This window comes from Dermacentor silvarum, chromosome 8 (genome assembly GCF_013339745.2).
Source record: "Dermacentor silvarum isolate Dsil-2018 chromosome 8, BIME_Dsil_1.4, whole genome shotgun sequence".
Lineage (NCBI taxonomy): Eukaryota > Metazoa > Arthropoda > Arachnida > Ixodida > Ixodidae > Dermacentor > Dermacentor silvarum.
The window spans coordinates 7355648-7379302 of record NC_051161.1 but is presented as its reverse complement, the minus strand read 5'-3'; the positions used below and the strand labels follow the sequence as shown (position 1 = coordinate 7379302).

Sequence of the window (23655 nt, the reverse complement as noted above, 5' to 3'; positions counted from 1 at the left end):
CGGGTTTAACATCCTAAAGGGCACATGGCACTGTGAGAGACAACATAGTTGTAGGGCTGCAGAATAACTCTCACCAACTGGGTTCCTTTAATGGGCACCCGAAGCACGCTGTTTTTGCATTTCGCCCTCGCTGAAATACAACCACCGTGACTGGGGTTCAAACTCTCGACATTGTGCTCAGTAGCAGAATGGTATATAGCCACTGAGCTACTCTGATGGGAGCCATTATAATAAAGCTCGATGTTAGAAAATGTGGAATCATAGTAGCTGTTAGTTGGCCAGAAGGTTGGGATCCCATCAGAGCCTCCACTACAGTCACTGCTAAGTCCATCCACAGGCTTGTGGAGAGAACAGCAGTGTGGCAGTAAGAAAAAAAAAATGTCATTTAAACATTTAATGGTTGTTTTCAGAAGGTACTGGCTTAAATTATAGAAGGTTCAAAACGTTCACATATTGTTTTTGAATTATGTACAAAATGTCGTTGGAGCAGCTCTTAGGGGTCTTTTGCTGCATTTAACTTCAGAAGAGAATAAAAACAACTAGGAAGGAAACAAGGCTTATTGTTGGAGTGCTCTCAATGGTTTGTAAGTTAGTGAAATTATAAAGAACTGGAAACAAATTGCTGCTCTTGTTTAAGTAATGGTCACTGGAAGCTGCTGAAGTTAGAGTATTTGAAAGCTATGTTTTTATGTAAAGTGGTTCCAAGAAAATGTATTGCCCATATAGCCATAATATAACGTTAGCTATTACTTTGTATGCCTGTAAATGCTCTGAGCTAAGGACAGTAATGAAGTTGCCATCCACAACTACATATGCCGCACATGTCACCACAGATAAGCAGCACTTAAGTATTTAAGTGCAGCTTTTGGATAAACAAAATCATGCAGCATTACCTGGATTCCTGTGCTAGCACAATAAGTTTCCAAGAATACAAAAACATTTTTTTATTTACTTCAAGTAACAGAAATGAAACTGCTTCAGAACTATGATTATTAGTTGCAGCTCTCAGCAGTGATATCAGGAAGCACGAAATGGTGGAGGTCATGCATTCTGGTGGTTAGTTGCTCATATTTGTACTGGCCATATGGAGTCATTCCCAGTGGTGATTCTGGACATAATTTCTTGTGCAGACTCGCTGTGTATTTAATCACCAGCACTAACAGGGAACATTGCATGTATTACAATGGGGAGTCAGTAATTTGATGTTGGCAATATAGGTACTATACCTACAAATGTTGAATTGTACTGGTAGAATGGGAGACCAATACCAAGAGGTCCAGCTCATCTAAAAAAATATTTAGTGAGCACGTGCGGCATCCAAAATGTGCTTTTATTCAAAATGACTAGGGAGCTTTAGGCAGCATTTCTTGTCATTGCCCTAGGCAACAACAGACGCAAGAGTGGAATGTGTCAACTCTAAAGTTAATGTTCATAGTATAAAAACTAACCAATTTTACAGCTCAAAAGAAAGTGTTGGCAAGTTGGCTGATCCTTGAGGAACTATTTTAGCTCAAAGTGGGCACAAAAAACAGAAGATGGATTAGCAAGAGCATTGCAAATCATCCGTGTGCTGTCTTGTCTTCTGTTCTTTTTGTTCGTATAATTTGTCCTACAATGCCTTCCACAAGTTTACAGCTACTTGATAAGCTTCTTTGTGGAAGGTATAGGTGGTTGAATATGAAGAATGTTGAAATGTAGCCAGCAATCCTTATCCCTTAAGATGAAGTTTACAGGTCAAGTGTATTTGCATTAGTTGGCATTCAGAATTTTTAGCTGCTGGTTTTATGCCATTCATTGCAGTGTTGCCTTGTGGCCCAGTGTTTATGGGTAAATATAATGATCATCATTACCTACTCAGAGAAAAGGGATTCATAGGCCTAAAGCATTTTCACTCTAAAGAGTGGAAATGTGCTATGACGCTCAGTATGAGTTACAATGCAAAAGCGCATGGCAAAACGGTCGTGCATTTTAGCTGATACTGAGCATGATAGTACAGCAGCGTGGTTCCAAAAGACTGGTGGGGAAATCATGAGGTGTATAAAATTAGAATGGAAGAATTTGGCATCCCTTGGCAACCTTGGGCATCCTTCTCATCTGCTGTGCTACACAGTAAGCTAGCTTTTTTTCCATCTCATTACAAAATTCTAGATGTATTGCACAAATTCTCTGAGACCTGACCCTTCTCTGGATTGCACTACGCCAGTCGCTCACTGGCACTTGGGCAGCAGCCCTAAAAGTCAGAGCTGTGGCCCCTAACCCGTGATTCACAGTGTGTTGCGACCATGGCGGGTTCATGCCAGGGGAATAAGGTGAGCCTATAACTGAAGGTGTGTATTGGTCAGCTCAGTTACCCAACAGCAGGCAACAATAATAGGCAAGAAACACAGAGGCCACAGCAATGGAGCGTTCTGCATGGCTGGGGAAAAAGCTGCAGTAATGGCGGAAACGCACAAAAGGCTGATAATGGTTCAGCTCATCTAGCATGGGTTCACGCTCGGGCCTTGGGACCATCAGTCGCTCATAAAGGCCGGAGCGCTGCAGGAAAACAGCGTGTGGTGGTCACAATGTCTGAGCTGAAATGCAACTGGTCGCACACTCTTCAGCCAAAAGCCCCAAAATGACTCGGGAGAAAAGCGTTGCACCTCAAGCTGCAGTGTGGAGAGGGTTTCCAAGAAAGGGGAAAGGAGGCTGCCATGTGGTGGCAATGCGGGAAAAGCCGCAAGAGCAGTGAAAGTGCCCTCTGCATGCAACTTTACTGCAAGCTTGCACGTAGTTATCACGTGATAACCACATGCGGCCACTCCTGAGATATTTGGATTGGCGTGCACCCCCACAGAATACACCTGCACCCTGCTGCTCTGAGCCACTGCACTTGACTCGGCCTTTTCTGTGGCTTATTTTCAGCAACAAGTTACATTTATGTTAATTGCTCTGCATCCTTGAGATTTCACAAGTCCTATCTTCAGCTTTCTGACTTTCTCATTGCCAGATGTTATCTCCATAGCTCTGTTAAGCGGGCTCTTAGAAATGATTCTAACTGCGCCCTGCGAGCATCACATTACAGTGTGATGGTGCAGACACTGAAACTCTGTTTCCGAAAGCATTACTGCATTGTACGATAAAATTCATGCCCTTTGGCTCAGAGAGCAGTGAGATATGTCAGTGCTAAGTCTGCCTCCACCACCTTGTGACATCACCCTCCGTGTAACCATCTTGAGAAAATCCAACACCACTGAGAAAGGCCTGGGGCATATTTTGCAAATTTGCACCATGCTCTGTAATTTTCAGAAGTGTTCAAAGTATATGGCCTGCATAATTTGTGGCATTGCAGACAGGAGTCAAGCGGGTGACAGTGAGTCTGGGGGCGGCGGTGACTCGCCCCAGCACCCGCAGCTGTCCCAGCTGTCGCGAGAGGAGCGGCTTCGACTCGTGAAGGAACGACAGGAAGAGCAGCGGGCACGACGCCTGCAGGAGCTGGAGCACCAGACGCAGGCTGCACAACACTACCGCGAGCAGCTGGAGGAAGAGCGGCGCAGGCGCATTGAGGAGATGCGGCAGCGAGACCATGAACGCCGCCTCCAAGTGGAAGAACGCAAGAGGCTCATCTGGGAAGCAGATCACGTAAGCAGCTTGGCCCTCATGAGGTTGAGTTAAGGAGCTTTCAAAAAACATCCCACTGAAACATTGCGAGTGTTTCACCCCATGTTTTCCACCTGCTATATACCCCTCTCTTCTGAGAGAAAAAAAATTAAATTTGGCTGTGCTGCCGGTGTGAGCTTGAAGCCATACCAGCCACGAGTTTCTCGCAAAACTGACTGTATTTACTGTATTTAATTACTTTAGTCTATGTAATTGAGAAGGCTATACCAGAGTAACTGGGGCCCTAGAGCAGCACTGCTTTATTAAAACATTTGTTTTTCAACATATATGTTTTGATGATCTTGTGTCTTGTAGTGAACGCTACAGAGTTGATATGTTGACTAACCAATTTTATAGTATAGTTAATGAGTGTATAGTGCAATTTGTTCCTCAAAAGAGTATAAACGTCATGCTACACACCCATGGTATACCAGACCAATCATACAGCTCAAACGTCACATTAAGCGCCTGCGAAAGCGACGGAATTCACACAATGAAGGGGGGTCCCTAAATAAATTGCTTAAATCTGAACTAAAAGCCAGAATGAGTGAAGCTAGAAAGTTTTATTTTAATACCACATTATCCTCTTTTATGAAAAATAATCCACTTAAGTTTTGGAAAACCACCAACCCTGCTACCTCCTGCTCGTCATCCTTCGTAATAAAGGACGTGTCCTGTTTGGACCCTTCGACAATCGCGGAGGCGTTTAATGGCTATTTCAAATCTGTGTTTGGAGATGACAATGGTACCACCCCCAGCATTGGTATTATCCAGGAAATGGCTCCGTTTCCAAGAATTGAAATTAGTTATACCGGCATTTATAGCCTTCTCTTGGACATCGACACTACTAAAGGTGCCGGACCGGATGGTATACCAAACACATTTTTGAAGCACTATGCAGAATGGAATGCTCATTTTGTAACCATAATTTTTTTTAAATCGTTAGAGACGTACTGTGCCGGCCATTCGTAAAATCGCCAATGTAATTCCTGTGTTTAAATTGGGTAATAAGCAACTCATTTCCAACTACAGGCCTATCTTATTAACGTGTACCTGTTGCAAATTCTTAGAGCACATAATTCACAAACATGTTCTTCAGTATTTCACTACTAATAACATATTGTCGCAGAATCAACATGGTTTCCGCTCTGGTTTTTCTACAACTACTCAACTCATTGAATTCACTCACGATATTGCTTCGGCTCTAAATAATCGAGGTCAGGTAGATGCCATATTCATAAATTATAGCAAAGCGTTTGATATGGTGTGCCAGAGAAAACTTCCTTTTAGGCTCAGTAAAATTATTAACGATGATAAAATACTTGGCTGGATAGCTGATTGGCTACATTTAAGGTCTCAATATGTTACTTTTAATCCTGCACAGTCATCGTTCGCCACAGTCATTTCCGGGGTACCACAGGGCTTGGTTCTTGGGCCCCTGTTGTTCATTATTTGCATTAATGATGTCACACGGGTGATTAGGGACACACCAGTGAAACTGTGATTGTACGCTGATGACTGCGTGCTCTATACCCGAGTAACTAACAGACGAGATCAAGAGGTTCTTAACAATGTATTTTCGTCCTTTTGTTGTGGGAGCAACGCGTGGCAAATGAGTATTAATTACTAAAAAACTGTACAAATGACTTTCACTAATAAAAAGCAGCCGTTAAGTTTCAGTTATAGTTGCAATGGGCACTACCTAAATTCTGTGAATACCTTCAAATATCTTGGAGTTACCTTCACTCAAAACCTAGAATGGCACCTTCATATTGAAACAATTTGCGCTAGGGCTCTTAGGAAACTGGGATATTTAAAATGAACCCTCAAGTGCTCTACTAAGGACTGCAAATTAACAGCTTATAAATCCCTTGTCAGACTATTACTAGAGTACGCCTCAGTGGTATGGTCAGCCTACAGTGCACGTGACATTAGTAAGCTTGAAACCATACAAAAGAAAGCAATACGGTTCATTTATCGCCAATATGACCACAACTTTTCTCCCTCATCTCATGCATGCGCATTATCAATAGAACCCTTGGCTTATCGACGCACATTTGAACGTATCACTTTGCTACATAAGATTTTACACGGCCAAAGTTGCATTCAAGCACCGATTTCCTTCAGTCATTCCACTGGGCGTGCCACGCGCCATTCCCACCCATTTTGTAAATCGTTTTAAGTATTCTTTTTTCCAAGCGTTGTTGAAATTTGGAACAACCTAGCTGGTTCCTTGCCGGAAAAACCTAATGAAGAGTTTTGGAAAGAATTGTCTAACACATTTTGTAATTATGTTTCAAATTGATTGTATGTTGTTTTGATCTAGTATCTGATGTATCCACTCCTGCTATGTCTCGTGTATCGAGACAGCAGTATCTGTAAATAATAAATAAATACATATGCTTCAAACTAGTGTTTTGAAAGCAATATGACATGTGTGGGGGAAGTGCAGTCATGTCCAGGCTCCAATGCACAGCTGTTCATAACTTCCAGATCATAAAGTGGCTCTTTCAAAGCCCTAGAGTTGTTTAAAGAGTCGTCATATGGTGCAAGAAGGCCATGTAAACAGCATTTGTTTGATAGCTCATTTTTATACCCTTACACTTGTAGGCCAGGTTGATGCTCAATAAGTGGCATTTTTATCTACTGTGCTGTCACTTCTCCAAATTGTTAGGAATGTTGTGGAGCTTCACAAAATTATCTTGGCATGAACGATATCTGGGCCCACTTGTCAGGAATTGAGCATAAACATCTGAACTGTGACAGAAGCGAGGCTCATGTTCTGGCAGTATAAACTTCATATATGTGAACCAAGATTTGCCACACCTAGGTCAAATTACATGTAGGCACATATTTCAGAAGGGATGTTTTTGTTTTCAGTTGCTTTTGAAGTAAGGCAGATTTGTGTGACCGCCAAGATCTGTTCTTTGAAATGCGCAGCAAATTAGGTGGTTGTGCAGCGAGGCTCACATTTAGTGTGCGTTAGTCAACTACAGTGGAACCTCGTTTATTTGAACTGATTCTGTGGTCCTGTCAAAATTATCTGTATTTCAATGTGCAAGAACACCTGGTAATTTGAACATGTAAGCATTTGCAATAATTAATGAAGTGTTTGTGATGGTACAGCAGCACGAACTCGTGGTGGCACTTCCGACCCAGCACTGCGGCTGCACACCGGCTGCAGCTTTAGTCTCCCGTTGCAAGTACCATATTTTAGCTCACCAAAAATTTTAAAAGTTTAGCAGTCAAGTCGGGGTGCAGGTTAAATGCAAATTATGCCTTAAGGTGCGATTTCATAGCACTGAAAATTTTGCCTAAAAGTGTGGCTTTATGGCAGCACGTGCCAGGCTGCCGTGAAGCTATATTTCCAGACCTCGTCACTCATGTGTTGGGTCAATGCACATGCGTCGCCGGACGTAGCACTGCACACAAGTACTCCATTCAGTGAGCTTTCTTAGATTTGAACTTCGTTGAATATAAATAAATTATCGAGATTCGACTGTGATTCTGGCAGACCACAGCCCGTTGGTACCAGCGTGGTACCAGCATCCATAGGCCTACCCACCAATGTGTGTTTTTTTGAAGGTGCACAAAGAAAATCTGCGAGTAAGAAATGCTCCAATTTTTCCCAAATCTTTCTTTCATCAGTACCAAATTGAACATTTGTTTTTTATTCCAGGAGCGGAAAGAAGCCATGCTGAAGCGGAATATAGAACGAGAGAGCAAGCTAGATGCTCGGCGCAGCACCAATCGTATGAGCATGAGTTTTGCTTTTGGCAGCTCAACACCGAGGACCTTTGATTTGGATTTAGCCACCATGAGCTCGGCTGGGGCCCCTGTGCTCATGTCAGCAGCGCCTCAGAGGAAATCGGAAGAACGAGACTTTGAGAGCAGCCGCAAGAGGGCAGCGTCGGCCTACAACTTGTGCCAGGCAGCAGGTAATGGCAGCTTTAAGAGGCCTATGTGTCTGAGCTAGTTGGTTTCTCATCATAAGCAGGAGTAAATGGCCCACAGGCAAAACAAACGACACACTGCACTGGCATAAACAACTGTTTTTATTCTCAAAATGAGGGAATATACTGCGTAACGTATATGACGAATATTTCCTATATAATATCCATAGTACTCTAGTGTGGTCTTACTATACTGTCACAACCGTTTTTCCCATGCATTCTCCAGTGAAGGTGCGGTCCTCTACACATGTCAGATAAACATTATAGTACTGTTTCGTGAAGAAACAAACTTCTCTGCACATTTTATTTGGCCGTTTAAGGTGGTGAGCCTCGCATCTCTAGCAAACGCAATTGTACGTGTTTGTGGGCGTGGTACCAGCCTCCATTTCCGAATCTTGGCGCACAATTCTCAACTTGTATGGCACCTATGAACAAATGCTCGACCACTTAGGTAGAGGAAGTTTAGTACGGGCTTGCAGAAATTCACATAAGGTCCACTCACTTGTATGTACTAATACATTTATGGCAGCCTTTAACGCTTTCCCTACCATGGGGAAAATAGGTGCTTTCTGTAGGTTACCGCACATTAATTTTTTTCTAAAGGAACTACTGCACTCAATATTTTATGTAATACATAAACAAAAAGCAGAATGAATGCACTTTTCATGCATAAAAGTTTTATTAACGAGATGTATGACATAAAAAAGATACAAATTGCAAAAATCAAGATTGTAGGATAAAATTTAACAAAGTTTGTAAAGACACGCTTGTATCTACTAAGAAACAAATGGTACGGAAATTATGAGATATACAAAATGTATTTCCGTCTAATAGGCACTATCTCTGATAAAATCAAAATTTTTCATTGAACAAGTATTCCGCTATAAAAATTTAACTGCAAGCACTACAGTTGGGCGTGCCAGACTACAGCCGCTGATGTTCTAGGCTGGTTTGCGTCGTCGTCGCTTTCAGACACAAAGTCCTACGAAAAGTCAGCGTCCTCCGACTCGCTGCTACTCGATGCATCGATAAGATCACCCCTAGAGGCAGCGTAATCGCAATATCTGCGATCTCCTGAAGCACGCGCGCCGCTTCCAGAGCCGAAAATTTTTGCGTTTTGCTTTGACGAATTTCAAAACTTCCGAGCGCGTTTAAATATCACCACCTGGTGGGAAAAAAGCAAACTGCTTAGAAAACAAAAATACAGTTCTCTTACTTCCCGTCCGATGGCGCAGTGTGTCCGTGAGTCATGCGGAAGGTCTCGAAAGCGGCCTTTCAAACCATCGATAGCAGGTGGCCATTTTTGCTTTCCACTTTGACGATCGCGAAACTTAGAGCGCGTTCAAAAATCACCGTCTCACGAGAAAAAAAGCAAACTGCTTAGAAAACTAAAATATAGTTTTCCTCCTTCACGTCCAATAGCAGCAGTATGTCTGTGAGCGGCGCGGAACGTCTCGAAAGCGGCGTTTCAAACCATGGATAGTGGGCTAACTATGCCCAACAGGCGTAGTACGAAAAGATTAAAGCCTGATCATATTTTTCGACTGCTTTCTCATGGTGTTACTCTTGTTCGCTGTTGTTAGATAATAACCATTCAAATTTGCATGGCAAAGCAATGTATGTAGCGTATGTCTCATTCTCTTTGGCATTAAAAGTAGGGTGTGAGGTGCAGCAGAAACCTGCAATTTCAATGCAACCGTAATGACACTTGTTGCTAGGCTGGTAGACAAGACAGCTTTTAAAGATCTTATTAGCTCAAGTGACGCATACACAAGAAATGAACGGGAAAAAACTAGTGTTTTTCTTCTGATTTGTTTGTGCAATCTTGCAGTGTTGCCTCTTTATAAAAGCAATCTTTCAAAACATTGTCAAAGAAAGAAGGAATTGAATTCTGCCTACTTAATATGAGCCTATTTTGTGTTTCATACTTGGCAGGCAAGGTTGTGTATGCCAGAGTGAAATTTGACTGCCTTCGTTTGAAAAAAAAAAAAAAAAACTGCGGTTTACTTAATGGAAGCAATATTGGGGACAAACATAGATGATGTATTGGCAGTCACTAATTTGTAGCATTTCAATTGTGTGTCTTGGCATTTAAAGGCCCATCTGTCATCTGGAATGTGCCCCAAGATAATGGTGCTGATGGAAAGATCATGTCTTAGTATGATAGAAACAAGTATGGTTTTATTCCTTGAATGAACAAGATTTTAATTTGATTCAGGAAATCATGAAAGGACTACACGAGTCGGCACACAGTAGTGAAACAACGTAACAGAACATGTTGCCAGGCCACATGGCATATTATAAGTATGTACACCTTATCTGCTGCCGAGTATGCTCTGGTTTCCATAGTAAGTTAATTCCTTGCTTGCACAAAGGCTATTGCACCTTTTAATTTTTTCTATCTCTCATGTGGTGCTGCCTTTGCACGATGAAAGGTATTCTCGGTTAATGTTAAGGGATGTGATCACTTTTTCATGAAATTTGGCATAGTGCCAAGAACGCTGTCGGCATCAAATGCTGCCACCAACATATCTGGCACTAGTCTTGCGAAACCTTGAGAAAGTCATTGTATTCTGGAAAGTGAGAAACCAAGAATTCCACCCCACATATTGCCACATCACCTACTACATGCAGCTTCTTATGGCCATTATCGCCTGCCTGGCTGCTTCAGCTTGCACATTTCATACGTGCTTCTCTTTTCTCACTATTGGTTGCCTTAAAAAGTTTCATTTACCATTTCCATTTTCTTCTCTCATCGGTTTTCTCAGGACGCCCATATCAGCGGTATCGCCCTGCCAGAGACGGCGGTGGTACCTGGAATGCATTTAAATGACCAGCAGGAAAGCCTGTATATCATATCATAAGTTTACAGTAGGCTGCCAGAATTTGCGGACATGTTAAAGTGCTTTTGTAACCGAAGCTGTACTAATCTGGAGCTCTTCAGTTGTGAGTGCTGCGAACGCCTGTATACACTGTAATTTAGGGAGTTTTCAGATATAAAAATTCTGTTTTCAAGTTTTTCACACATTTTATAAAGTAACCGCTGTGAATCAACTGTTGAGAAATTTTTTGCCGCACCACAAAAATGGGGGGGGGGGACCTTAAAATTTAAGTTCGCGGTCCTTCTAAGGCAGTGTCTGACTGTTTAATTACATAGTATGGTTTTTCTCCTTTACTAATGCGTTGTGTTAAGTTCTCTAAACGTATTGATTTCTGCACTTCAAGAAGGTGTTTTCATTTCCTAGATGCGTGATTTTCTGACCATGTAAACATGTCATAAGGCAAGAGTCACTCTAAGGGGTATTGACGTCGGAAATTCGGTTTTACTGCCGAGACAGAGATAGAAATGTTGTTTATGATTGTGCACAGTGTATTTCTGAAAACGATTTATTTCATTTGTTTTCATCCGAGTGGTTTTATATTTTCTGTACGCAAGTACCATACGTTAAGTCACTAGCCGGTGGGAACATATCTGATGCTAATTACCTGATAGTAAAGCTGCACATCTTGTACTGCTCTCAGCCACAGTGCACATACTTTAACGTCCCATGCGTAACAGAGCAACTGATTCTTTGACCCTATAGGTTTTCTTCTCCTGTCTGGTGACATCACGCATCCATCAGTTGAACTTGTCCTCATCCAGGAAGTGAAACCATATTGGTGAAACTGATTAAGTGTTGTTCATTGGTGGATAGCACATTGTGATTCATGATAAGTGATTGTACATGCATTGTTCTGCCGAAAAGAATGCACTCAAGACTTTTCGTGTACCCCTTTAAAGCGTTCAGGTGGGGCCGGGGCTTCTCTTACAGACGCAGATCAGACTGACTCATCCCCAAGTCAGGGGGCAGTGCCTGATGTGGCATTCGTTTCCCCCACCATTGGGGGTTGGCTTGTGGGGTCAGGGGTCACAGTGGGTGAGTAGAGAGGCGACAGAGGGGCTCCTTTTGCTTGCTGCACCCCTGTCCCCCCCAGCCAGCTGTTTGGTGGTGTGTCCGCGAATGTGTGGTTGTTGCTTTCCTCTGGGGATTGGATGGGGGGGGGGGGGGACAGTTTGAGCGGGGGAGGGGGCTCTGCTTACTCTTGGCTCCTTCCTCTCTTGGGCCACTCTAACACTCTCCTCTGCACAGAGGTCTGCATTGAACGCATTTTATATTTACTTGTTGCCTTTGTGTGTGGCACAGAAAGCTTCACTTACCTGCCATGGAATGTGTTGTCAATATGTACACATCTGTCAAAGACAGCCATAGTGTGGGGAGCTCAGAGCAGTTTAGTTTCCTTGAGACCTCCTTGCATCAGCGATTCTTTAAAATAGCCATATAAAGCCAGCAGACACTTGTGCTTGGCTAGCGGCACCCCTATTGATCTTGTGTGTCTGGGGCCATAGGATCACGCACATGTTGACATGCCGAGTCAAGAGTAGAGGCTTGCGATGCTGGGAAAGCATCACCTTTTTCATGTCCCTTTACTTAGCTAGCCTAGTCCTTACATTTCACACCATCGTACCTATCACTTCATGCCAATTCCTTCATAATCAGTCCTAACACATCCATTCCCATTACATTATCGGAGACTTGATGAGTACCGAGCATATCACAAGCAGCCAGGAATTCTTTGCCGACCTCTGTGTTTGAAATCCTTTGCTGTTTGAAGTAAAGACTTTGCATCTTGTAAATTGGGTAGTGAACTGCATTTCCGTGTTATGGTAGCGCCATACTCTGTTTTGGCCTGTCATTGTCTTCTTTCCCTGATGGCCTTTCTTGCTGGTTGAGCGTATGCCGTATGCAACAGGCAGTGTTTTCTTAGTTCACTCTTGCTTCACTCACTTCGGCTGCTTTGTATCAAGTTGCTGTCATGACCTACAGTGTAGCTTGCGCAGCACTACTGTGTGAAGTCTCCTGCCTACTTTACTCTCACCTTTGTAGGCTTCTTGCTTTGCGGGGCCATTCAACTTGTGCACGTTCATTTGTGAATTGTGGGATGATGTGCACTGTTGCATTTGTTCCTTTGAATGCAAGGTGTTTGAAAATAATGGCCTACTAATCCACTTGTACTTCTGCAGCTGGTGCGACATTCATAGTATGTAATTCATACTCAGAGTTCCAGTACTTTCTATCTGTGGCATTTTCAACAATTTAGTAAATATAACGAAGTAATGCTTAGGCCATAGGATTTCTGTAACAATTGTTCAGAAGCCATAAAGTCTCTCTTTGGAATTGTTAAGCACAAAATGCCAACAACTTCATATTTAAGGACCATGATAACCATATTACTATGGTAATAGCCACAGTTTAAGCCACTTTAATAATGCAAACAAATTATGGCTAACCATCAACACTGAATTAGCAGTTTATTTTGTCCCTCATTTTTATTATTGTGGCTCTCATAGCTTGTAATTTTTAGCTGTACATGGCTTTTCTTTTCACACTAACCATCACTTGCACTGCAACGTGTTTTCACAGCTGATAAATTGACTTGCATGTTAGAACTACAGACTATAGTAATTACACTTGGACAGCTGGGCACCATTATACTGAAATCTACAGAGAACAATTTTAATCTGATTGATGTAAAGGTTCGAGATAACTAAATTGGCAGGACTCAGTAGTGATGTAGTGCAGAACAGCACACATACATGAAATACTAGCTCTTTTGTTTCACATTTTTTATACAGTATTAGTAGTTACATTTACAGCATTTACGCAGCATTGGTGTCCATCATGTTATTTGTCAGAGGGCCTTATTTTTGTGAACTATTTATTAATATTTGTTTTCCCACTCTATGGAAGAGCTCTTCAGTCATACCACTTGTGAAGCTCCCCTTATGCTGCATGTTTGAGAATCCAGACACAGTATTGGAGAACAGCATGGAAGTCTACTGATTGTTATGTTTATGGATAGCAAAACTAACTGTCATATATCACTTCCCATAGCACCACAGCAAGAAAAATACAGATAAGATCTGTGATACCGCTTTAAGGAAGACCAAATAGGCATAATTTTCAATGAGCAGCAGTTTGATTTTCCAAAAGCAAAATGTCAAACTCAGGGAGTGGCATTTGGATTACTGCAGTTTCTGAAAGCTGACATGCTTCAGTGACCAACCATAGTCTTGTCAGTGTGCCCCTCAGGATGAAGTGGCACCCTAAAGGCTCAATCACACCGGCGACTTGAGGGGGTCGCGCGCCCATTTGCGACTGGCGACCAAAAAGCGACTGAAGGCGACCAATGCTCACGCTGGCAAGCCCGGCAGAGCGCTTGCCTGCAAGTCGCAATCCCGGAGATTATCATTTTCTGCGAGAAATCTACGTAGTTCGCGCGCACTTTGCTGGCACTATGTTTGCTGGTTTCTCGTTCAATTTGCTGGCACTATGGTTGCTGGTTTCGCATTCCTGCAACAGCCATGGATATTGATTTGAGCGAAGAGGTAGACGTCGTCCATCTGCTGACGTGTTCTGCCATGGGGTCAGCTGTGGCAGTGCGAATTCCTCTAAAGAAAACGCGATGCTGGTGGGTGCGCCCGTGCCTCCGCTCTCGAGAAGTGGCTGGCCATGCAAGCCGTCTCCTGCCTGAACTTTGTGCGCATGACGAGGATTATTATCGAGAGTAAGTTGTAATTTCTAGTTCGCGTTGCGTGGGAATCGGTGCCTAATAATGAAGCGAAGCTGTTCACCTTTGGGTGGCGTGCTCATCCAAAGAACGGCAGCTGGAAAAAAGGGGTTTGTATTTTTTGCGCTTTCGTTTGCTGCTGTTTAGCTTCCAGTGAAAGTCATCGCATAAATTTGACACATTGCTGGAACTTCTGCGTCCTAACATCACAAGGCAAGACGCCAAGTACAGGCTTGTAGTCTGCCATGGTGGTGTGGACATTGCATCTGGCTTGACGCGGGAGGACGCCGAATGAAAACACATAACATCACTTTCGGCGCGGCGCTGATTGGTTGAGCAGCTTTGCGAGCACGGTCATGCAACTGAAAAATCGAGCAGCGAGCGATTGGCCCAAAATAGTCACTTTTCGATAAACACTACCATTTGCGACTAACTTGGTCACGTGACCGCTGTCAGTCACCGGTGTGATTGAGCCTTAGGTGTTCTCTCTCCTTTATATCCGGGACCTTTTGCCCCCTTTGGGTAGGGTAACAAACCAGACATGCATCTGGTTGACCTTCCTGCCATCCTTTCTGTCTTCTTCATTTTGGCACTCACTGGTGCCTCCGCAGATCGGTAACATGCCTGGATTTTTGAAACTGGTATGATTGAAGAACTCTGGCAGTAACAGTTGCGCTTGCAGACACTTTCTCAGCTACATTTAATGGGGCATGACTAAGTGCTCTTGCAGTAAAAGTATTGACTGCTGGGCCATTTGGCAGTGCATTGTCGGTGGGAAGTGCAGCGGCATGGGATGAGCATTAGGTGAATCGAGTACTGCTTCCTGAGGAGTCTTTGAAACCAATGACCATACTTTGACTCCAATGCCAAAAGGGTTGTGTGCAGTGACTGGCAAAGGCAGTAGGGTTGGTTTCACGGCAACAGGGAGCCACCACACCAATACTCAATACCTTACGGTCACTGTTGCGTGTTTTTACCTTAAGGTCAGGCAGGCCATGATGTTCTCAAATTTGACTCTTATGAAACGTGAATATGAAGTCAAATTTGGCTGAAGTTGCATAGTAGTAGCATATATTTAAGAAAAGAAAGCAGAAAAGGAGAGGCTACAAAACTCCTTTGTAAGTCGCAGTAACTGGTAAAGAAAATCTTAATATATTTAGTTCTGCAGCATTGTGTGTGCTCACTTTATCGAGATGCGATTTGCACATCTTTCAATAGAAGTTGATAGAAGAAGTTTAGTGAAAGAGAATGTATTGTCATCCACCCAAGACTGACACAATGCTGCAGAGGAAACCTTTAGTTACTGCTTCCCAGAGAGATTTTAAGTTAAATAAAAATTCTCCTTGCCAATTCAACCCACCTGCTTTCACCGCTGCAACTGACAAAAATTGAGAGTATGCCCTTGTTGGCCGAGCTGTGTTGGCAGGCACCTGTAGTAGCATCCCGATGTGTGTCCTCCCATGCCGCTCTTCCCTCCCGCTCTGTCGGGCTCTACAGCCGGCTTTTGGCCACCGCAGACTCTCGCAGACGTGGCCCACAAGTGCGCTGCTTGGTGTCTGGCCCCGATCCAGGAGAGGACCCCATGACGCGCAGCATGACGGCACTGCCAAGCCAGCACAGCCGTGGACGGCGCAAGACAGACCTGATGCCAGTCATCCCGTGGAACCGGAGTGCAGCAGCCTCGGCCTCCCGCTCCCGGTCACCGGCTACGGCCCCGTCGTCGTCCTCGTCAGGTGTGGCTCAGCGCGCCGTGAGCATGTCGCGCCTGGACATGCTTGCACAGCCCCGGCGGCCGCGGCTGCTTCCAGCCAGCCCCAGCACGAGCGCCTCTGCTGCCGCGCCGCCAAGTATGGCTGCCAAGAGCATGCTCAACTTGTCTTCAGGCAGCCCTCCTTCCAGGCGGGGGGTGGTAGACATGTCCCAAAGCATGGTGCTGCCGGGCAGGGGTGGGCTGGGGAATGGGAGTGGCAAGCTGCGGTCGGCACGCAGCATGAGCCAGCTGGCAATTGCACCCCGCCCCACACGGGCATCGCAGCTCAGGGCCACCAACCGGATGGCAGGAAGCGCAGGTGGGTGGTAGCGCATGTTCAGTCTTGCCACGCTTGTATAATGCTCTCGAGTGGGGGAGTTGGTGTACCAGCTTTATGATATGCATGATCGAATCTGGCCACATTTTATTCAAAGCCATTTGGCTTGTACAGCAAATGCTTGTGAAAAGCTTCATGCTTTGGGAGCTTTGGTTACTTTGGGAGCTGTTATCCAATTACATAAGAGCAGAGAAATAATTTTATTCAGCATCTGCTTAAGCAGTTTAGATGCGATTTGTTAAATGTAAAGGTGAAATTTAACCTATGTTGGGAACACATTTTTTATTTTGATCATCGAATTGTTTTACAGATTTTGTCAAAAACAGGAGAATAAGAAAAATTATACTACAACTCTTGAACTCGGCTATAAAAATGAGATCACATTTCTATAAACTGCTCTCAATTCAGACATCTAAAGGACAAAAATTTATATACTATACAAGCATCTAAAATATGCCACTAACTTATTAATGGAACTTTTGCAAAAACCCAAAACAATGTAATGATTTCATGCAAGCTGTGAAGTAATACAGCGTAATGTAATAATTTATCTAAATTAGATAATCTAACAGTTTACAAAAATTGTGATATCTGTTTTTGGTGCAGCTATGTAGCTGTAAAATCTTTATATATATATATAAAGATTTCTTAGCCATACATTTGAGGTTCTAAATAAAAATTTTGATTCTTACACTTGGTCGAATTGTGAGCATATTTTTTTTTTCTTTTTCTACCAGTTGTCATTGTTTCTAGTTAAAGGAATTCACATCTGTTGCTCCAAAGTGGCCCACCAATGGAGCGCTTCTTGCTTTACTTTGCTTGCATGCTTGTATAAGTACTCTTCCTACCCTGACCATGGTGATGGGTTCCTTCCGACCACTCGTGAGTATGCCATTCTTCTCCTAACTTTTTTTTTTCACAAGCACAGGACACTGCTTCTCATTCACCATCCTGGTATGCCTCGCATGGAATTCTTTTTTTCTTTAACTTAGTGTGCTGCCTGGAGGGAGGGTGGGCCTTTTGCTCAAGAATGTTTTCACTCTTGACCACCCTTACTTTCATTGCTTTGCAAGCGCTTTCTTCACACTAAGCTTGTGCTATCTCCTAAAATGATTGGGGGCTTTTGGCCATGCAGAATTATGTATCTAATATGCATGACAAGCCTACGCACTGATTTTCATAACCATGCATTCATTATTTGTCTAACTTTCCAACTTGCACAACCATTTTCTCAGAGCACCCACTTGTGACTAATTATATTGGAGTGTTTCATGCGTGTTATAATATTCAAATGTTCCATGCACCATTTCCTTTCCGGGAGATTAACACTGCAAAACTTATGTGGTGGTTAATATCTGCGAGTGTAATATCTCCAAGGGGCTGTTCAGATACTATTTATTTTGCTTTCTTGTGTCAAGGTCATAGTGCAATTAAAGACAACTTTAAAAACTATAGTGACATGCATATGAAACTGTAGTGAAATGGCATCACTTCGTGTGCATGCCAAATATGCCCATGGATTGTGATCAAGCTTTATTCATCAGAGACTGCGAAGTGAAGCGCTGTTCTCCGCCGTGGTTGCTCAGTGGCTATGGTGTTGGGCTGCTCAGCACGAGGTCGCCGGATCGAATCCCGGCCACGGCGGCCGCATTTCGATGGAGGCGAAATGCGAAAACACCCATGTACTTAGATTTAGGTGCACGTTAAAGAACCCCAGGTGGTCCATATTTCCGGAGTCCCCCACTACGGTGTGCCTCATAATCATATTGTGGTTTCGGCACGTAAAACCCCATAATTTTCTTTAAGTGCTGTCATGTGTTGGTTAGTTGTGCATCTGCTATATTTATATTGTTACTAGACAGGACAGGACTGTTCACTCTTTTCTGTTCTCTAGCATATCCGTTTATGTACCAACTAATGGGACACACGTGCGAACAGCTTGCCTAGTAGGCTGCAGGCGAAATGCTCTAGCTTTAATGTCTTTGCAAATATTATGTTTAAATTTAATCAGATATATGAAAAAGAGCATGTGCTTTATTAGAAAGTTGCAGTCAGCCTTGTGTGAGCAGTGGTTTTGGTATTCGATACTCGATCTTTACTATAGTTTAGCAAAGATTTTGAAAAACATACAAAGACTGAGAAATATCAGTAGAAAGGTAATTTGATTATTATTTATTGAATGAAAAATGGGAAGATAGGACACATTAGAGCTGACTAAACCGAAGAACGGTAATTTTCAGCAGTTAATTACTCTTGGTTGCGCAGACATCAACCTAGCAAACAATTTTACTAAATGCAGCTGACAGGCATTTGATCTGCAGCCTTGTGGTGCAAGTTAATGTGGCCAAACTAAAAGCCAGGTAGTGTGTGAGGCACATTAATTTGCTAGCAATCCTCACAAGAGCAAATGCTTTTAAGATAGTTTTGTACTCATAATGAACCGTTCGGCATGTTCACGTTTCAAGTATTATCCTCCCAAAGTGTGTGGAGTGGGAACAGTACGTTGTGGCAAACACACATTTTGTGGTACACTCTGGGCACACAGGCCAGTGTGCTAGTCAGAAGATTACTAGTAAATGGCTCTGTCTATGAAGTATGATTATGAGAAGTGCTGACTCTGTTCTTACTGTTCACTGAAAACCAGGTTTCTTGGTGCATCAACAAGGGGATGGGAATACCAAGGACAAGAAGCAGTGTTTTGTGCATGTACAAGCTACCACCTGCTTCTCAGGGAAGATTGCAGCTTGAGCATTTACAATCCGAGTGTTTACAGCATGCTGCTCCTGTGTGCATCTGAAGACCAATCTGCTTAACAGCAATACTTGTCATATCATTCGCTTAAGCATGCTTTTGCAGGGTTCTGTAAGTAAAAAATAACAAAATAAAATGACAGCACAAAATTACAAATGAAATTAAGTGAAAAAAAAAAATGTGTATACTATACTATATAGGGTGTCTCACCTGAAAGTAGCCAATGTTTTAAAAACGACGGAGTGTGCTAGGAGGCTCAAACCAACTCAGTAGTGTTGAGGATCTCCTGGCCTAGTCTGCAGCATTTTTTCGGTTTGCAAAGTCAATTAATTAGTATAAACTAATTGCCTAACTTTTTAAATATTGGCTTCACCAAGCAAATGCCAATAAGAAGGTTGTAGATCACATTTAAAAATGTCCGACTTAAGTGTTTGCAACTAAGTACCATTGATGGAGCTTCTTGTAATCGCCTTTAAAGAAAGCCCGCGAAATACAAAAACAAGCGCGTGATAGCACCACTATTTCAGCGCTCCCAAACGACCGATCAAGAAACGAAATCCGCATATCTGTATAACGGTTCCGGGCTTGGCATTACTGGTGGCCTTGAGGTGCACGCCAGCAACTCTCGCTAGCAAGATACGATCGCGAACGAATAGAAGAACATGACAATTGCATTTTCCTTCCAGATTAAACAGTTCGGCAGTCAACATTTACTCAAGCCCGAGCTTCCTTTCTTCTTTTTTTTTCTCTTTCCTTGTGCATTCGGGCTTCATTCTGCAAGTGGAGTGAATGATATGTTTTGCCACGTCACGTTGAAGCGCGACACACTTTTATCACCGGCGCTCGCTCTGTGCGCCCGATCGCGACAGGGCACGCGAGTGAGTCTCGAAAAAAGCATGCAAACAATGTCCTTTACTGATCGGTCGTTTGGGAGCGCTGAAATAGTGGTGCTATCACGCGGTTGTTTCTGTATTTCGCGGGCTTTCTTGGTACTTAGTTGCAAACACTTCTGTTTGTCACTTTTAAATGTGATCTACAACTTGGCACTTTGCACTACAACTTGGCGTATTGTCACCTTATTGGTTAAGCCAATATTTAAAAAGAGGCAATTAGTTTATACTAATTAATTGACTTTGCAAAACAAAAAAAATATCGCAGACTAGGACACGCGATCCTCAACGCCACTGAGTTGGTTTGAGCCTCCTAGCACACTCCGTTGTTTTTAATACATTGGCTAGTTTTAGCTGGGACACTCTATGTGTGTGTATATATATATATATATATATATATATATATATATATATGTACAGTTTATTCTTACAGCAGCCTCCCTCTTGGAGAGTTCTCCAAATCTGCAGGTTTGCATTTGTGTCCCTCCCAGAAACATTGACTTGGGCATTTTATTGTAGGGCAACAGTTGGGGTTCAGTTGGGTCGCTATCTATACTACAGCAGCATGAGATATATATATATGTAAAAAAAAATTCATCTGTGCCCTAGTGGCATGTCGCACTTACTATGAAATTGTTAGCAGACATCTGCACTCGTCATGGACGTCAAGTTACATGCTCATCACTGTCACATTACTGGGAAGTCAAAGCATTTTCATCCACACCCTGCGTTCCACCATACGAGTGCATAGCTTAGTGCACTAGAGCATAGTTTTGGGAAAAAGTTTGATTTCACTGAACCACCAGTGCATTACCTGCATTATTTTATAAACACTCACAAACCAGTATCATGGCCAGCCTGCTACTCGGTGCTTCAAATTAAATGGTGTCTCAGTGCTATAATTGTAATGTCATAATTGACCACATAGGCTATTGAAGTACATTTGAATGAGTACACTATGCGACTCTGCTATAACTGTACAACAGAAGCTGCTACGACTGTGCCTGGCAAGTACAGGGTATTTCATCCAAGCTGCAAAGATTTGAGTGGTCCTGTTTTATTAAAACAAATCAGAAAGAGCCAAGATTGGACTTTCAACCCACCTTTTTTGTTGTCTCTCATTTCGAAGAATATTTTCTGTATATTTTACACATGTGATGACACATTTTAGGATAGAAAACAAAAAAAAAAACATGCTTGTATAAGTTCTTATTGTGCAATGTACTTTAATGGCAAACACTGTGTAGGTGCACCCCATTTCCCACAATAAGTATGTCAGAAATGAATGAGCAAACAAGCACCAGTAGGGCAAGAATCTTGCACAGTGGTACCCTGGCCTTTTTAATGGAGGCCCTCTTATTGACAACAAAGGAAAATCTATAAGATTGCTGCTTGCAGAATATGAACTACTTATTTCCCCTTTGTATTCAAAGTGACGCATGTGGGTGATTACTATTTCAGACGACACTGACTGTCCACCGCAGTTTGCTTTTAAGACAGACTACACCTGAAAGGCACAAGTTCATGCTCTTGTCCAGGAAAGTTGGTGTTACCATCAAGGCATCGCGCAGTACTGAAATAAATGTAAATGTACGGAGAAGGGTAGGTGGAAGGGAAGCACATAGAAAGCTGTGAGCACGCGAGAAAGTGAAGCCAAGGATGCAAAAGTGCAGCGATATCTGTACACACGACATAGCCATGACAGGAAACAATAACAGTGCCATATTCCATAATCTGCACTCCTCATAATCTTACTCCGTGAACTTTAAGCTTGGGCCAAACTCTGATTTTTCTATTTAATTGATGTGAAATAATGAAATGGGTTCACAAGGCAATTACTGGACCAGTTTGAATTAAATTTCTTGCATTTAAAAGAACATGTCAGACTCTGGAGACAAATGGTCTCAGAATTATTAGATTAGGCTGCCAATATTTTTTTCTAAGCAACAAAATCACAGAACTTGTGTAAAAGTGAAACAACTTTACCAATTTGTCACACTGTAATAAAAGTTATTACATTTTGTAAACTGAACCTAATGAAGCACTTAAAGTGGACAAATTTGATTCATTACACACGACATTGGAGCACAGTAGTCTTCGGAATGAAAAGTAGGCAAAACTCATGTAGGTCAGGCACCAGACAAAAGCCATGTGCAATGCAAAACCTATATTTTGTTTACAAGTTCAATCTCTTCAATAAGATTTCTTAAATGCCAATTGTGTGCTATATTTTCTGCTCTATTTAGGAACTTGTTCCTTTTTTCTGGAACATGCATAAGCTCTGCCGCTAATGTCTGAGGCATATCTTTGGTGTTTACTGCATTTCTGACGAAGCTTCCATATCTGTGTATAGCTACCGGCAAGGAGCAACAGTCACCATCACGACCTCGTTCGTCTATGTCAGTGGCATCTGAGCACTCAGTCGCCTCGAGCCAGATGTCCTCATCGGTGGTGATGCGTCCAAGGCCACCTCCCCGGAAGCCCAGGCCACTCAGCATTGCAGGCACCATCCCGGACAAAGCACTGCAAAGTAGGCAGAATCTTGTAGCAGAAAAGACAGGTATACACTAAAGCTACTACCATGTGACGTGCATGCAATGTCTTCTTGCAACTGTGCACTGATCTTGCTGACCTCATAGGCTTGCCTACACATTCTAGTGTCGCAGATTTGCATACATGGTCTCTTCAGTGATTGGGCATCTTTTGCTTCCTGCTAGCATTATAATTTACACCTCCCCGCACAGTGAGCTTTCGTTGTTTTCCACTCATGGGCTTAGTTAAGATTGTTTTTAGGTGTGGTGACATTACTCAACTTCCAGTAATATTAATCTTCGCATGCACCATTCAAATGCAAACAGGTAAAACTGAAAACAGTATATGTGAGGATGTTTGATCACTTGAGAGTGTATTGCAGCATTGCTGCTCAGCCATCCTCCAACAAACATGCTGCAATTTCACATTTTATGGAGAGTGTGGAGACGAGGAATGTTATAATGCATTTCAGTGTAACTGCTCTTAATTTTATGCCTTTAGAACCTGTGATGACTACACCTCTGCATGCATTTAAATGTCCATGCTTAAAAGGAGACAGTCAACTTTAAGCCATTTTGATAGATGTAAAGCTTTTGAAATACAAATAGGTCAGTTCAACGAGGTCGGTAGAGTGATGTAACAGGCGAGTGACCCTAAAATTACCAACATAGCTTTCTGCAGCATCGCACATGAAGCAAAGAGTGGCGATGGGTAATTATTTTCTGGCAAGAAATGCCTTTCATTTGTAACTTTTTCATAAAGGCCTGAATCTATGAAAGGCTGTAATACTAATGACATTGTGCAAGTCTAAATTATTGCCATAATTTTATACCCAAGCATGGTCTTCAACTTAAGTTTTCTCTTAGATGGGCTCTGTCTTTCTGGTAAAGAAAATTGCCAACAGCCGTTGTTAAAAAAAAAAAGAAAAGAAAAAGTATCAATTTCACTTGATCCAATGTTTACCTTTGGTGTTAAAGGCCTTGGTTGTTCTAATGTCGCAGCCTCTTGTGCTGCCCATTCTTTTGACCCTAGGGTAAAGCAGGCACAGCTGTGTATACCTGCTGCTTTGAATTCTCACATGCCTGCACAAAATTAAACCCCATTTTACACGTTTTTCCAATGTGGCACCTTCCAATGAGACTAGATTGTGTTGAGCACTGCAGGCAATTTGGAAGAAATTATACGTTCAGTAAA

The 23655-nt window shown here is 42.7% G+C and overlaps 1 protein-coding gene across 16 annotated transcripts in view; it reads left to right on the top strand.

Moving 5' to 3' along the window:
- LOC119460573 (ensconsin-like) overlaps positions 1-23655 on the top strand; it is a 117572-nt gene that overhangs the window by 62202 nt on the left and 31715 nt on the right. For 10 of the 16 annotated variants that reach the window (XM_037721524.2, XM_037721521.2, XM_037721515.2 and 7 more), the window contains 5 exons: positions 3332-3621; positions 7319-7577; positions 11405-11509; positions 15719-16270; positions 22283-22489. In XM_037721524.2, the coding sequence (XP_037577452.1) occupies positions 3332-3621; positions 7319-7577; positions 11405-11509; positions 15719-16270; positions 22283-22489 (1413 nt within the window). The remainder of the gene's footprint in view (positions 1-3331; positions 3622-7318; positions 7578-11404; positions 11510-15718; positions 16271-22282; positions 22490-23655) is intronic. The other 6 variants (XM_049672249.1, XM_049672256.1, XM_049672254.1 and 3 more) reach the window with 6 other exon arrangements.